This window comes from Micropterus salmoides, unplaced genomic scaffold, assembly GCF_014851395.1.
Source record: "Micropterus salmoides isolate LMB-PRFRI ecotype aquatic unplaced genomic scaffold, ASM1485139v1 Ms_hic_scaffold_8, whole genome shotgun sequence".
In the NCBI taxonomy this organism is placed as follows: Eukaryota; Metazoa; Chordata; class Actinopteri; order Centrarchiformes; family Centrarchidae; genus Micropterus; species Micropterus salmoides.
Genome location: NW_024044570.1, coordinates 25,774,062 through 25,787,822, shown reverse-complemented (window position 1 = coordinate 25,787,822; position 13,761 = coordinate 25,774,062). Strand labels below are relative to the sequence as shown.

General features: G+C 44.1%; 1 protein-coding gene across 1 annotated transcript in view; it reads right to left on the bottom strand.

Annotated features, from left to right (window-relative positions):
- The window catches only part of mob2a (MOB kinase activator 2a), a 63,849-nt gene extending 50,523 nt beyond the window's left edge, over positions 1-13,326 (bottom strand). Inside the window, exon 1 of the mRNA XM_038706608.1 lies at positions 12,793-13,326. Within this exon, the coding sequence (XP_038562536.1) occupies positions 12,793-12,809 (17 nt within the window). The 5' untranslated portion in view covers positions 12,810-13,326. The remainder of the gene's footprint in view (positions 1-12,792) is intronic.
- Between the last annotated feature and the right edge of the window lie 435 nt (positions 13,327-13,761).

Below are 13,761 nucleotides of genomic sequence, written 5' to 3'. Positions count from 1 at the left end.
GGCCCATCTCTGCTAGTGTGAAAACTTCTGACATACAATTCAACTCGCTACTGTAAAATACCAAATATTCGCTTTGGAAAATTGTGTAAATTCATTAATCATGCCTAATATATCTGCAAGCCTAAGCTTCTGCCACTGTTGTTTTCCCTCCTGATAGGCTGGACAGGTTTAAAACCTTGGCACTGATATCGGCTGGGTGTGGATTTGGGTGTTTTGCATCAATTGCACAAAACACAAGGTGTGTCGTGTTTTAAGGAACTAATTTAAGATCATCCCACATCAGAGCTACACCCTGGCAGGAAGTTGAGGAGATGTACAGGCCATATGTGCAGATCAGAGCCATACGGCAGGGTTGTCAGCGACGCATATGAAACATATGGCCGCTGGTGCTGGCCTGACAGTCATTAAGCCTATTCTATTTCGCTGTCTCCCTCTAATCTTACAGACTGCGTCGCTGTCGTTTCATTTCTCGCCACAACCGCATCCACATGGCCTATATGAGTGTGAGCGTGTATACACGCACGCAAAGATAAAAGGTGGGACAACTGACAGAGGGGAAATCCTTTTTCTCTCGTAACTCTTCCTTTGGGTTTCTGAACTTTGCTCTCTCCACCCTTATTCTCTCCAGCGATGCCAGCCTCTTGTTTAAACCTGTCCAACAAACCTCACCACACCCCGTTCATGTATTACAGCGATTAGTAGCACATCACACCTTTTAATGCACCGTTTCTCCCTTAGCAGGTAAGGCAGTGAGATAAAGTCCATTTTTTGTTCTCGGCTTTTGTTTTATTTTGTTGCCTGGCGCTTGCACTGTTGCGCAAGATTATTCTATGGAAGCTGCACCCTCCTGATAGTGAGGAGCATGATTACTGTAACGTTTACTGGCAATGATGACCTGGAAGTTTCCCCTGCTCATTCACATATTGCAGCCTCTCGCAGATAGGAGCACAAGTTAAATTAATAAAAATCCTTCCAAGGAAACATGACAACGACGTGAGATATTTAAATCACATGAGCCACAAAGTCAGACAGACAATAAAAAGGATAGAATAAGAGACACACTGTACCCAGTTAAAGTCTAACAGAGTTTGATGAGTACAACTTTCATGAACTCTACTCCAGTTCTTCCTAGAAGGTGAAGTGAAGAAAACTCTTCACAGATGTAGACACCGCACACCAAATGTAGAGGGTAAACGAGACAGTCAGGATGCACGCCACCCATGACATCACATTTTACTTCCTGTCCAAAGCTGCTAAACAGGAAGTTCACAAAAAAAAAAAAAGATCAGCTCCTTTGCTCCTTTCTCCGAGCACAATAAGACGTCTTCATATCTATCATGTTCAGTATGAAAGTCCACGTTATTATCAACACTTATCCTGTCCTTTATTCTCCAGCATGGGCTCTGCTGCAACTCCTGTAATCCCATTTAGGGAGAGTATCCATGGCACAGGGCTGATCCAGATATATGCACACCAACTAACATGCTCATACACGAAAAGGCATGCTTGCACACACCTACACATATACACAACAGCCAGAGGAATGGGGTGGGTTGTTGATTAAAGGGGGATAAAGAAAACAGTGGGATGCAGAGGAGAGAAGAACGTTTGAGAGGAAAAAAAATGAGGTGGAGGAGTAGTACCGCCTCGAGTACTCAGCTGAACTTAGCTCCCTGAGGCGTGTGTGCTTTTAAAGTGTGTGTATACACTCGGGCTTGCCTTTCCTGATGCAACGCAGAGATCTCTAATCCAATTACCGTTCAGACCAACCTAGCGGCCTAGCCTCAGCCACCAAGGACAAACCTAGCAAGCTTACAACCAACGCTAGCAGCCCGCCGGCTGTGCACAGATTTGGCAGCTCACCGCTCAGCTGAAGCCTCGCCCGAGGGTGCTGACCACATTTTAGTGCAAAATAAATAAAATCACCCAGAATTAAAGGCTTCCTCCTCCAAGCTAAATTAGGTCTCTTAGCTCACTGATTGAAAGAGGACCTACAGCTCTGCTCGGCAAGCACTCATAATTTTGGTTTTAAGGGTTCGGGAATAGAACCAATGAATGCAAGATCCAGAGAAGGTATCCAAAGCATTTTTATTTCTCCATCCTTTTTTTTTTTTTTCTTTCTGACCCACTCACGGCTTCAAACTCCATTTCTCGCTCTGTCACTGGCGGCCCCCGCTGTTAAATCTCCCTCTCTGTCCTCCATTGCAGACCTCTGCTGTTTCTAATCTAGCGCTCTGACCCCCATTTATCTCCATATCTCACCCGTCGCCTCTGCGCCACTCTCGTTTCCCTTCTTCCCTTGTTCTTTACCCGGACTTTCTATATTCTCCTGCTGCTCCCCTCCTCCTTATCAGCTGCCCTCCTCTGTCCCCTCTTTCTTTTCCTCTGGTGTTTTCAATTTGCACCGCTCCAGTACCAAATCTTTCCCATTTCTGTCTTTACATTTCACATCCCAACTTATTGCCCAAGTCAAGAATGCTTTTGGTCGCGTTTCACATCTTAAACACGTCTGATCAGATTTGAATTAAATATTACACATGATGTGTTTGGGTTTTGGTGCAGATAACATACCATGTTCCAAGCCCACAGAGTATTATAATGGAGGCGCCCCGCTTGAAATAAAGAGTGCTTCCCCTAAAGTCAGAAGAAATTATTAAACTAAACCAGAGACGTTTTATAGAGGAGACATGTCACTCAAACACATCATCATTATAACTCTATGGGGAAAGCCCGTAACAACAAAGATGGCGGTTATCCCGGCCATCTCGCTTGAAAGCCAATCGTCTGCTTTTAACAGCCAAAGCGGGAAACACTAACGTAAGGGGTGTTTTACTTGTACTGCGCATGCATGGTAGTGGTGACACATGCGTGGTAGATGACTTGGGCAAAGCTTTTTTTTCAAATTTTTTAAGCAATTTTTATTTATTAGATTTTACTGGTGATTCTATTCATGTAGTTTTTATGTCCCGGTGACCTGTAAAAGGGCAGTTCTGACTCTCTCCCCATTCAATCAGATAGGAGCCTGGTCTTGCCAAGATGGCTGCCGAGTGGCATGACTTGCCTATAAGGACTTTGACTAAACTAAAGTATATTGATAGGAAAAACAAGTACAGATGCTAATTCACAGAATGCAGTCCACATATTTAGGGACAGCATCGTCTGGGACAGGTGTCAGGATCGGTCTGATTCAGGTGACACTGACTGATTCACCACATCGTACTTACATTAGTTTTTTACAAACAAGAAAATCGAATGTACAATGTGGGAATGTAAAAGGAAAAAATAGGTTAGACACCACATTGTGACTGAAGGGTAATGATGCTTGTTTACTGAGGATTATATGCATATCTATTGATAATTTGCAACTTTATTTGGTATTACCACCACAATCCCATACTGTGATTACTAGATGATATATTAAACATGCTGTTACCCAAAGAAGAAAGGTATCATTAAATGTCATTTATAGCCAGAACAGAATCTGAAAGACTGTAACCAGTCCTGAAATAAATGCAGCCAGGCGTTCTGCAGGGTGTCCCTTGTGGGTGGATGGCAACAACAACCCTAAATCCTGCTGGAGGGGTTCAACTTATTTTAGCTGATCTTAAGACTGCTCTAGCTGGCAGCGGTCCATGACTATGATAGTCTCTGACAGAACAGTAGATGCTCCCAGGCTGGAGAACCCAATTAAGTTCAGGGTCTGTGTGGCAATGCTGGCTTGAAATTAATGTTTAGAGAAAATTTCTTCTATTGACTACGGAAGGGCATTTCTTAGACTAATTTATCCGGGCTCGTAGCTGGTAACATGTAGCCAGACCAATCGCCACACAAGCGCTGGACAGTGTAGTAAAGTATGTGGGTGCTAAGTATCGGGTCCAGACCACTCTGCTGATGAAGCATGGTAGCATTCATACTCTAAACAGTCTTTATTTCTTCTGCAGCAACAAACACAATACTCAACCTTTAACACTATTAGGCTGCAAACTGAGCATCTGGCACATCTCACAATGTTTTAAAAATTCAAAAATCTTGACCCATCGCTACTTTTGACAAACAACAAGAGTCTTTTCCCCTGTCTCTCCATACGATGGCAGTGCCAGTTGTGTGAGGTGGGCAGGGCTACCCAGAGCGTTAGGAGAGAGTAAACAAAGTCCCAGCATGATGCCACTCTCCTGCCAAGTGAAATAGAGGCCACACACACACACACACACACACACCCACACACACACACACACACACACACACACAACACACACACACACACACACACACACACACACACACACACACACACACACACACACACACACACACACACACACACACACACACGACATTGTGAAATGCATCTTGTTCAAGATTTTGAACAGGTCAGGACCCATTTGAGTGGGTGGAGAAGCTTTACAAGCACAGCTGGCTCAGGTATTGAGTTGAGTTGCATTTGCAACCTCTTTATCCATCACAGTATTAGTTTGCGCCATACTCTCACAGCACGCATGTACTGTCCTCAGGCTTTTGAAACATCATTTTCACTCAAACATACTGGCAAAAAAGGGCAAAAACACCACCCCTTGCAAGAGTTTCCATCTCAAGTGCTCGCGAAAGTGCTTAATACAGCCATGCGTGCATTTGGATTCTCCAATTATCCACTTATGCATATTCAGTAAAGGGCAAACTGCAGAGTCATCCTGGTATCACATTCATTTCTGGGCCTCTGTCCCTGCTTCAGAGAAAGGAAAGGGAATACAGGGAAGTAGAGAGGCGTCTCAAGAGACAAGCCACAGCAGCACTATTTACTCAGGAGTGTGTCTATGTATGTGTTTGCTCTTGTACCCAGGCTATTTGCCTCCTCAAAAAAAGGGTATTCAATAGAGCCTTTATATCTCCCTCAATGATGCGCACTGATGTCCTAAAACACTCCATGATATACAATTGTGTCTTCAAGCCTGGGGAAGGCTTGCTTAACATTCACTCAGACCTTTTCTCCGGAGACTAGCCAGTTACTAGTTTGGTTAGAATTGTAGTTCTATGTCACTGAAGGGAAGACTAACAGTAGTTCTTTTTCTATTGACTGCTAAACACATCTCGCTGCTGTGCTGGAGCGGCTAGTCGTGGTTGTTACTAGATCAACTTGCTCTAGGTGTCACCTTCCCGTGAGACCCGAAGTCATCGACACCTCTGACCTATGACAGCTGGGCTTTTACGGTGTGGCAGCAGTACAACTCAGGGCTCGACAATAACAGTGGCCCGATGGCCCGGGGCCAGTAAAAAGTAATGTTGGGACAGTTGAACTAGCAACTCACTGGCTGTATTTAAAAAAAATAATTTGAAACTCAACATCCTGCAGTTGTTTTGCAGCTCATGGTGCGCACCATTGTCCAATCCAGAGTTGCAGTTACGTGACAAGTGGCTGTCAAATGTCTCTAATCTCAGAGGCAACCTCTGGGTTTGAAAGTGAAACCATGCAGGCGGAACTTAAAACTGCATTATCTCTAACAGCCAGCTGGAGGCGAGTCCGCTGGTTGCAAAAAGAAGTCCGTCTCTATTAGAAATAATGGTAAAATGTTGCTACTTCTCAGCCGATTTATTACCTCAGTAAACACCTTCCTGATGAGTTTATAGTCTCAGTCGCTAGTTTCAAGTATTCTTCCAACACTACATGATGTTCACTGAGTAAATTATGGTACTATTTAGGGGGAAATAGACGATAATGCAACGTATGCTTTTGGGCGGGACTACCTTGTGATTGACAGGTTGCTACCAAGGCAATCTGTCAATCAGGATAGAGGCAACTTGTTTCTGCTGCTCTGTGTAGTTTTTTATGAAATGGCTGTCAGCAGGAGAGAGAGCACGTCATGTTTGAGTCTGTTAGTATGTTTTGTTTTAAAAGTACAAATACAAGGTTATTATTTTTTATATTTTTAACTGCGATTACATTTTATTTAAATTTTTTTATACCCAGGATGTATTTAATAACAGATTAAACATGTTAACAGTTAGGCTATAACATAACTTATAAGTCTTTAGTTTTGTTCTAACACTGATAAATAACTTTGGAGGGAGGGCCAGTAAGTTTCAAACCCACTGGCCCAGGCCAGTTGCAAAAATAATTTTATTGTTGAGCCCTGCCACTGCTCACTTTTTCGCTCTTTTGTGCTACTGGGGAAGAGCAGGAATCTGCTACCGTTGCCCCCAAAAAACAACACAGCTGTGATGAGCAGCGAACGCTGTCAAGAGTAGAAGAGTAGGACTGATGTCAGAGAGGGAAGCTGAGAACTTGTTTGAGTAGGCTCCGCCTAAAGCTCTGCTTTGCTTTCAGAGTTCATCTTAGCTTAAACCAGTGATGACAGAAACATCAGTCTACGTAGGATCAATTGCAATCCAACTGAAATGCATGTTTTGCTAAAGTTCAATATTCATTGCCAGGCTATTTTTGACGGAAGCCACGTCAAGCTGCACAGAGCAGATGAACCAGGCAGGAAGTCAGACCTAGAACGTCAGATTTTCAAAAGAAAACACCTTTTGCAGACTCCCCATTGTACATCAACTATGAACACAGTTAAAACAAAAAAAGAAACAATTTACCTACTTAACCATAGTAGAAGCACAAAAATCAAGGACTACTGAACAAATAAGAAAAATCTGAACAAGTCAGCAAAATCAGGCAGGCAAAACGCTCTCATTCTGAAATGCTCCATGTGTAACAGGAGGCGCATGGCGCTTGTGAATGGCCAGCAGATCTGTCACACACAGACGACAACAGAATAAATTTGTAACTGCATGACTCTTTAAAACGGGTCAGATGCGCTGTATAATTAACCTACATTTTTAATCACCATCTTCACGATTAGCTAATTGTGTTCTTTCACATCTCAATTTCGATTTGAAAACGATTAATCGTTCAACCCTACTGACAGACTTACATTTTTCAAAGACACTAAGAACGTCACAAAAAGGTACAGCTGTAGTTATTGCACGACTACAAAACTGTATCGCATATAACAGCAGTTCCGATCTTTCTGTTCACTGAGTGGTACAATCGTAGAGGAAGCGAAGGCTCTGTTGATGACAGAAAAGCTCTGGCCTCCACAGGCTCACACAAAGTTGGACTGCAGTTCGATAAAGAGCTCAACTCCACCATCAGTCAAAGGAAGTCACTTTTGCAAAACAACAGCAGTGAACCATGGAGTGGTTTTCCTCAGGGCTGTGTGGTGTGGAGATACTGGGCTAACTGCCACTCACAACATGAGGTGAATTTGTAAAACTACACCACGTTACTGTCATTAAAGGTTTGGCTGGCTTATGTGGTCTTAGAAAGTTTTGGCAGGGGATGCCTTGGGTGTGCAATCGTAAAAGCAACTTTAGTGCCAGACACAATAAATTGATTCTTTATTGAGCGGGACTCTTATGCGGGCTCGGACACACGGGAAACCAACAGAAGCTCTCGTCACTTTAACAGTAATAAGCTAGTTAAGTCCTCGTGGTAGAGCCGACTGCCACACTGCACTCAGGCCAGCCCTTATAACAGAACAGTGTACCAGAGAAACACTGCGGAGGATTTAAACACAGCAAAGTCAGACTCCATCTTAGTCTAGACCAAGCAACACGGTGACACCGTTGGTTAGTTTCTATTCTCGAGCAGGTGACTGCTTTGAGGTGATGTCTGCTCATCTGTCACAGCCTATTATCAGCACCACATCTGCGGTGCGAGCAGCGGAAACAGCCACCTGCGCTGAGGCTGTGTGCACTAGTGTGTGTATGTGTGTCGACGTGCGTGCGTGTTTGTGTGTGTATGGTGGAGATGGAAATAAGGCAGTGGGGGTTGCATGAGGACAGGGTTGCAGTGTGCAAAATCCCCATTGAGAACATACACATACACACAAACACACATCAGGAGCACACAAACACACACGCAGACATGCAGACAGAACGAAACTATAACCACCATCATTAAAAATGTTACCACAGAGTTTCTTATGCATGATCAGTTGATATGCAAATAAAGAGATTGACTGATTTATTGAACGTTTTTAGTTTTTTTTTTTTTTTTTAATAATCTTATTAAGAAGTTAATTTCTGTAGACAATTTCACTGGAATATGGTTGCTAGGAATCTGCTTGTGTAGAGCTTGGGTACTTCCTGTCAGATATGGAGTACCAAAGTGTTTTCCCCCACCCACTGTAAAAATAGCATTTGAAAGTTTAAGACAAATATGGAGACACAGCTGTTGCATCATTTAATGACTTACGGTCATCAGTTATCTTAAATGTTTCATCTTTGTACCTGACAATTAACTTTTCCCCTGGTACACTGAGTGCCACTAAATATTACAATACCCTTGAGCCTCATCAGCTTTTGTTATGGAGAAGACACCAGTCGGAGAAGTCACATCAGAGCTCGTATGCATATTCCGAGCATTTTGTTACTGCAATCAGGAACTAAATCCTGCTCTGTGCTTGCTCAATAAATAGGATTAAAAATCTCAGGAAAAGAACTGAAGCACAGTCAGTAGACCTTTTTTCCCCTGCAACACGCTCTGCATAAGAGAGTGGGCTTATCTACAAAGATAATATGCAAAGTCTTATGACTTTCATGGATTTTTTTATTCCAGGAACAAACCTTTTAATGATTAGATGATTCAACAGGAAAGTTTTATGCTCATCTGTGTGTAGAAACATTCCAATGGTCAATCGCCTAAAAATAATGAAAGGGATTGTTGTTGCAGGATCCCTGGAGAATGTGAACACATCTCACTAATCTATAATACACTGTAACAGAACATGAACATTTCGATTGTCTGTTTGAAACTGAGAAATAGTCTCTGTAATGCACGCAGTGCTCCCTCCATGGTTAAACTTAAAATCCAGAATCATGCCATACTGACATTTACATGACAACTGTCTAACTGCTGAGGTCATAAGTGTTTTGACGCAAAGCTTCATGGGCCACAGAACAGATGAGAAAATGCACTGCCAGAAATAACGAGAGAACAAGCTCACCAGTAATTAGCTACTGTGAGACGCCTCAACACACTTCTTTTCTGGACGTGAACCACAGCGATGAGACAGAGCATCGCTAACAGACAGGCGTTTCCCACTGTAGAGGAAGCTCAGTCTATAAGTGGTTCTTGTAAACCCCCCTTTCTTTGTCTGCCATCGGTCCTGACACCTAAAATTAAAAAATTGTCTTCACTCCTAGTTTTATTTATTTATAAAAATTTTAGCTGACAAGTTGACTAATGAGAATGGTCGAGGAGGAAGAGAGGATTACACACAGAGTCTTGGAGGGTGAGCAGCAGCGCCAGGTTCAATGACACTTTTCAATACTATGGACATGTTTTGCTTTTTTTTTTTTATTGCAGAAAACAGAAAGTTCAAAACAAAGACTGTCTGTGTCAAATACAACAATCTGACAAAAACAACAAACATCATGCCTAAAATGAGTTATCCACAAAAGTCAGAGGATACATCAAGCAAGCCCTTTCTTACTGGAATCTTTCATACTATTACTTGCATTACTCCAGTGATGCAGGATAATGATACGCTGCCTATATACCATTAAGTCACAGGTAATGCACTGCAAGCTAAGTGCATATTAAATCTGACTCCTGCTAAAGCGCCGCTCCTCTTGCTGTACTGCTGCCGCAGTTTCCATTCTCGCGCTCTTCGTTCAGCATTACCAATACATCACTCAAAAGCAAAAGAGGATTAAACATCTGTCAAAGTCTGCCCATTTCACCCAGCAGGAAAAGACACTTTTGAGCGTTGCACGTCTCCCCGGTGATTTAACCACCCCGTCTCACTCTGAATCTGGACAGAGCTCATACGACTCTGAAATAATTCACCCCGTCCAAAATAAATACGCAGCACATAAAGACGCACTGAATGTAGTTTGCTTACATTTTCAGCCGAGCACGCAGGTGACACACACGTATACCAAGACGTGTTATTTGTAGCCTCCTGCTGAAACAACAGAAATAAAGATTCTGTTCTTGCGAATGTGTCACCCACTGTAACCCCTCATATCAGTTCCTCTATATCTCCTTTCCTCAATCTATCCACCATGTCACGTGCTTGTCATCTGCTACAGACCTCCATTTGAGTCCCTGTGGAGCCTCATCCTCCCCATCAACTACCCGCTCCCCGCTTTATTTCTTCCATTTTTCTTCCTAATCAACCATTCCATCAAAAAGCATTTATATCCCCTTCCTCCACCCTTCCCTTATCGTCCATCGGCCCCCGTCCCTTTAGATCACCCTGCCTTTCCCTCATCAGTCTTGCCTCTTTCATTCATCACGCTACTGCCTTCTCTTTTCTCTCTCTCTCCTCATTCTCCCCAAATCAGCTGCTCTCACCAGTGCATCTCTCTTTCCTCACTTCCTCCCTCCATAGATCCTGGCTGTGGCATCCTTCACCCCTGGTCTGTATTCAGAATGATTACACGCTTGGTTAACTCATTCATGGACTTCCACTCCGTCAGTGACGCACGCTGGACGCACGCCTGCTCGCTTCCAATATATATATTCAGCTCACATTCACACAACTCATTTACGCATACATAAACAGTAGATGGCGTGCAGCTTTAACACACAGGTAAACACAAACACTCAACATGCACAAATGCCATCAGTCTTGGTCAGTGGGGGAAAAGGCATTACAGCTAAACAAAGAACCGACACTTATACCACCTTGAAAATCCCCTACTGTACTTGTCATGCATACAATTTTAGTTCATATCTGCATATGTGACTAATTTTTCTGGGAGTATATTCAGAACATGACACAATGACATTCAAAGGGTGTCAACAACTTTCCTGAGATGGAGAATGAGTATTAATACCAAATACATTTAATAAAATTCCTGATAATCCTGACAAACACAGGCAGGCCCTGTCTTGAGACCGAGATGTAAGTGGGTGTCGCTTCTGACTTCCTAATAGATCACTATCAAACCAGTTTAGGTCTGACAGCACCAACTGTTGGGGCAGAAAATGATCATTATTTCATGTGAGTGACTGGGGGGGACAAAGGAAGGGTGAGGTTAAGACGTACTAATCACATCTACAACCGAGAGTCAACGCAACAACCAGTTACGAAAACCAGGAAAACAAGAAAACATTAACAAAAACATAAAAAGTAAAAAGAAAGCGCTCAGAGAGGGAACACCTCTGTCAAAACTGCACATTGTGTCCAAGACAAAAATTTGTGACGACAAATGTGAGCGTGATCAAGATAAACAGGTGCATGTTGAACCAAGCACACCTCGCAGTTCAGGGGTTTTGAGTGGGAATACGTCAGTTAAATTAATTCTCAGATACCTAACTAACAAACAGACAGATAAAACAAAAAAAGCCTTCCTTGGCAGAGGTAAGAGTGGTGTAATGGTGGGGGTATACAGGACTGCACCGTTATCTCTCAGCTAAAATGTCACGATGTGATGAAACTCCCCTGACAACATGCCTCCACCCATCCTCAGCCCTGATCTGCTCGCAACGTGCTGCAGCCAGCCAGCCAACCAACCTGATAACCAGTCAGCAAAAAGAATAGGCTCACAGGGACACACCTTACTGTGCAAGTCCAAACATTTATCGATATGCCAAAGACGTGATGTTCTCCTCTTTGGAAAGATGCCACTGGGTTTCACAATTAAGAATCAAAGGGTTGAAATGAAAGCTTACCCAGGTGCATGAAGACGTGTTAATATGGGTAAGACATTGCAAACAGGCCTTGGACTGAGTTCTTCCTTTACTTATGTTCTGACCATCTAGTGCCTTCAAGTTTGCATAGCAAATAACACATGGCAATGCAAGATAAGACATGTGAGTTCTATAACAGCAGACTGGGCTGGTAAGCTTTGGGAAGTTACTCTTACACTGGTGTCACAGGAGACAGATCTAATTCAGGAGCACTGGCCACCAGCTCTCATCCAAACCCATGACTCAAACCATAAAGAAATTGACAAGTCAGCATCATCAACTTCTGTCAGGCGTCACTTGCTACATCAAGGCAAAAACTGCACAGCGCGTGTAGCACCTTAAAACACTTTACTGTGCAGATATATATTGTATTTCAGCTAAATTACTCACTGCCGTCAACCAACATCCGCGTAATATTTACTCATCCTCCTCCAAGGCACCTTATGTCACAAGCATGAGAGCTATATTCTCCGTCAGTGAGCTCGCTGACATCGGAACCTCTCTTGTGTCCCAAATACCCTGCCAGAAATCACATTAGGTAGCAAGACTGCAAACAGTGGTTCCCCCGTAAAAGCGCACCTTGCAAAGGAAATCAACTAAACCGGGCACAGACGCGTTAGCAGGACTGATGGCTGCTAACGTTAGCCCATTTTCTGTGTTATTCATTCCTATAAATAAGCTCCCGTGTACAGCAAACTGGCCTCTACAGGGATATTCTCACGACCTAATCTGGGCGCTGCCACCGTCGGCTAGATAGCTGCAGGCCATAGACATGCCCCAAAAATACCGCCTGGCCCCGGGTAACATCAGGTCGGTTTACCGTTGCAGGATGAGACCGTTGCCAGCCAGCCTTGCTACCAAGCTAGCATCGCAGAGCTAAGCTAGGCTAGGCAACATGCTACCCGCTTGTGTGTTAGATTAACGTGTTTACGTGGAAATGTAACAGCATTCACCAGGACAGTGCACCTGTCTAATGCGGGCTCTTGTGGTGTCAGCTGCTGTGCGGTGGGTTTGCAGCCAGCATCAGAAAGACTGCGCAGTTGACCTGACAGAGGAGAGTGAACTGGCTAGTAGGCAAGTTAGCTGTCTGTACTCACCCCATCAACCAATCCATGGCGCTGTTTGTAGCTAGCTTAGCTAACGATAGCTGGCAGGGGATAAATCCACCAGGAGCTGGAGGCGACCCCCCTAGTTTATCCTGCCACCACCCTCGCTGCCCTGGCTGCCTGGCCCCCCGAGTCCAGTCGCTCTCCCCGGGGCCCGCGTCTCTCCCAGCTGCTGGATACTGTCCGGGTCAAACACAAACGCGGCTTAAACTTTGAGCGATTTGTCCTTGTTTTGATCCTCGGCTAGCTCGGATCATGAAGTGGCAGTAACACAGTCGGATCAGTCCGTTAGCTGGCAGCGGGAGTGCAGCATTGAGTTGACTTTGAGCACGAAGGCGAGCTGAGGAGAGCGGGGCAGCGGTGTGGCTCTGCCTGGTGTCCGGTGTGCAGTGGCGCCGACTGAGGCTCGTCTGTTGGGGTGCCGCTGGTCAACCCCGGTAACCTCTGTCATGAAGCCTTGTATGGCTACCGTGCTAGCTGACAGCCTGAACCTCCACTGGAGCTGCTGCTGTCTGAGCGAAGTCTAAATCGGAGTCCGGAAGTAAACACAGACCCGACCCACTCTGTCTCCTGTGCGTAAAATGCGTGTCACGCAGGGCTGTGTGAATATTGATGCAATGATGTATGTGTGAGGAAGCTGAAAAAAAGGTAATATCAGCTGTTCACTGTCCACGCAATTGTAGTCATTCCCTATTGAAGACTTTAATAGGAAGGTGACTACTTCTGCTGTTGACATACTTTTAAATTTAATTGTTACTACACATACAACACGTGTGCTCTTATTCTAGGGCAGTGGGCATAGAAATGAAGATTTTAGTGCTGAACTTCTCTTTAACCTAGACCAGACAATGCAGGCACCTGCCCTGCAGCCACAGACCCCCATGGTCTCCAAATGTCAGTGGGCTCTGGTAATTTATTTAACTGCACATTCGAATTGGTACCACAAAGGTGCAGAATCAA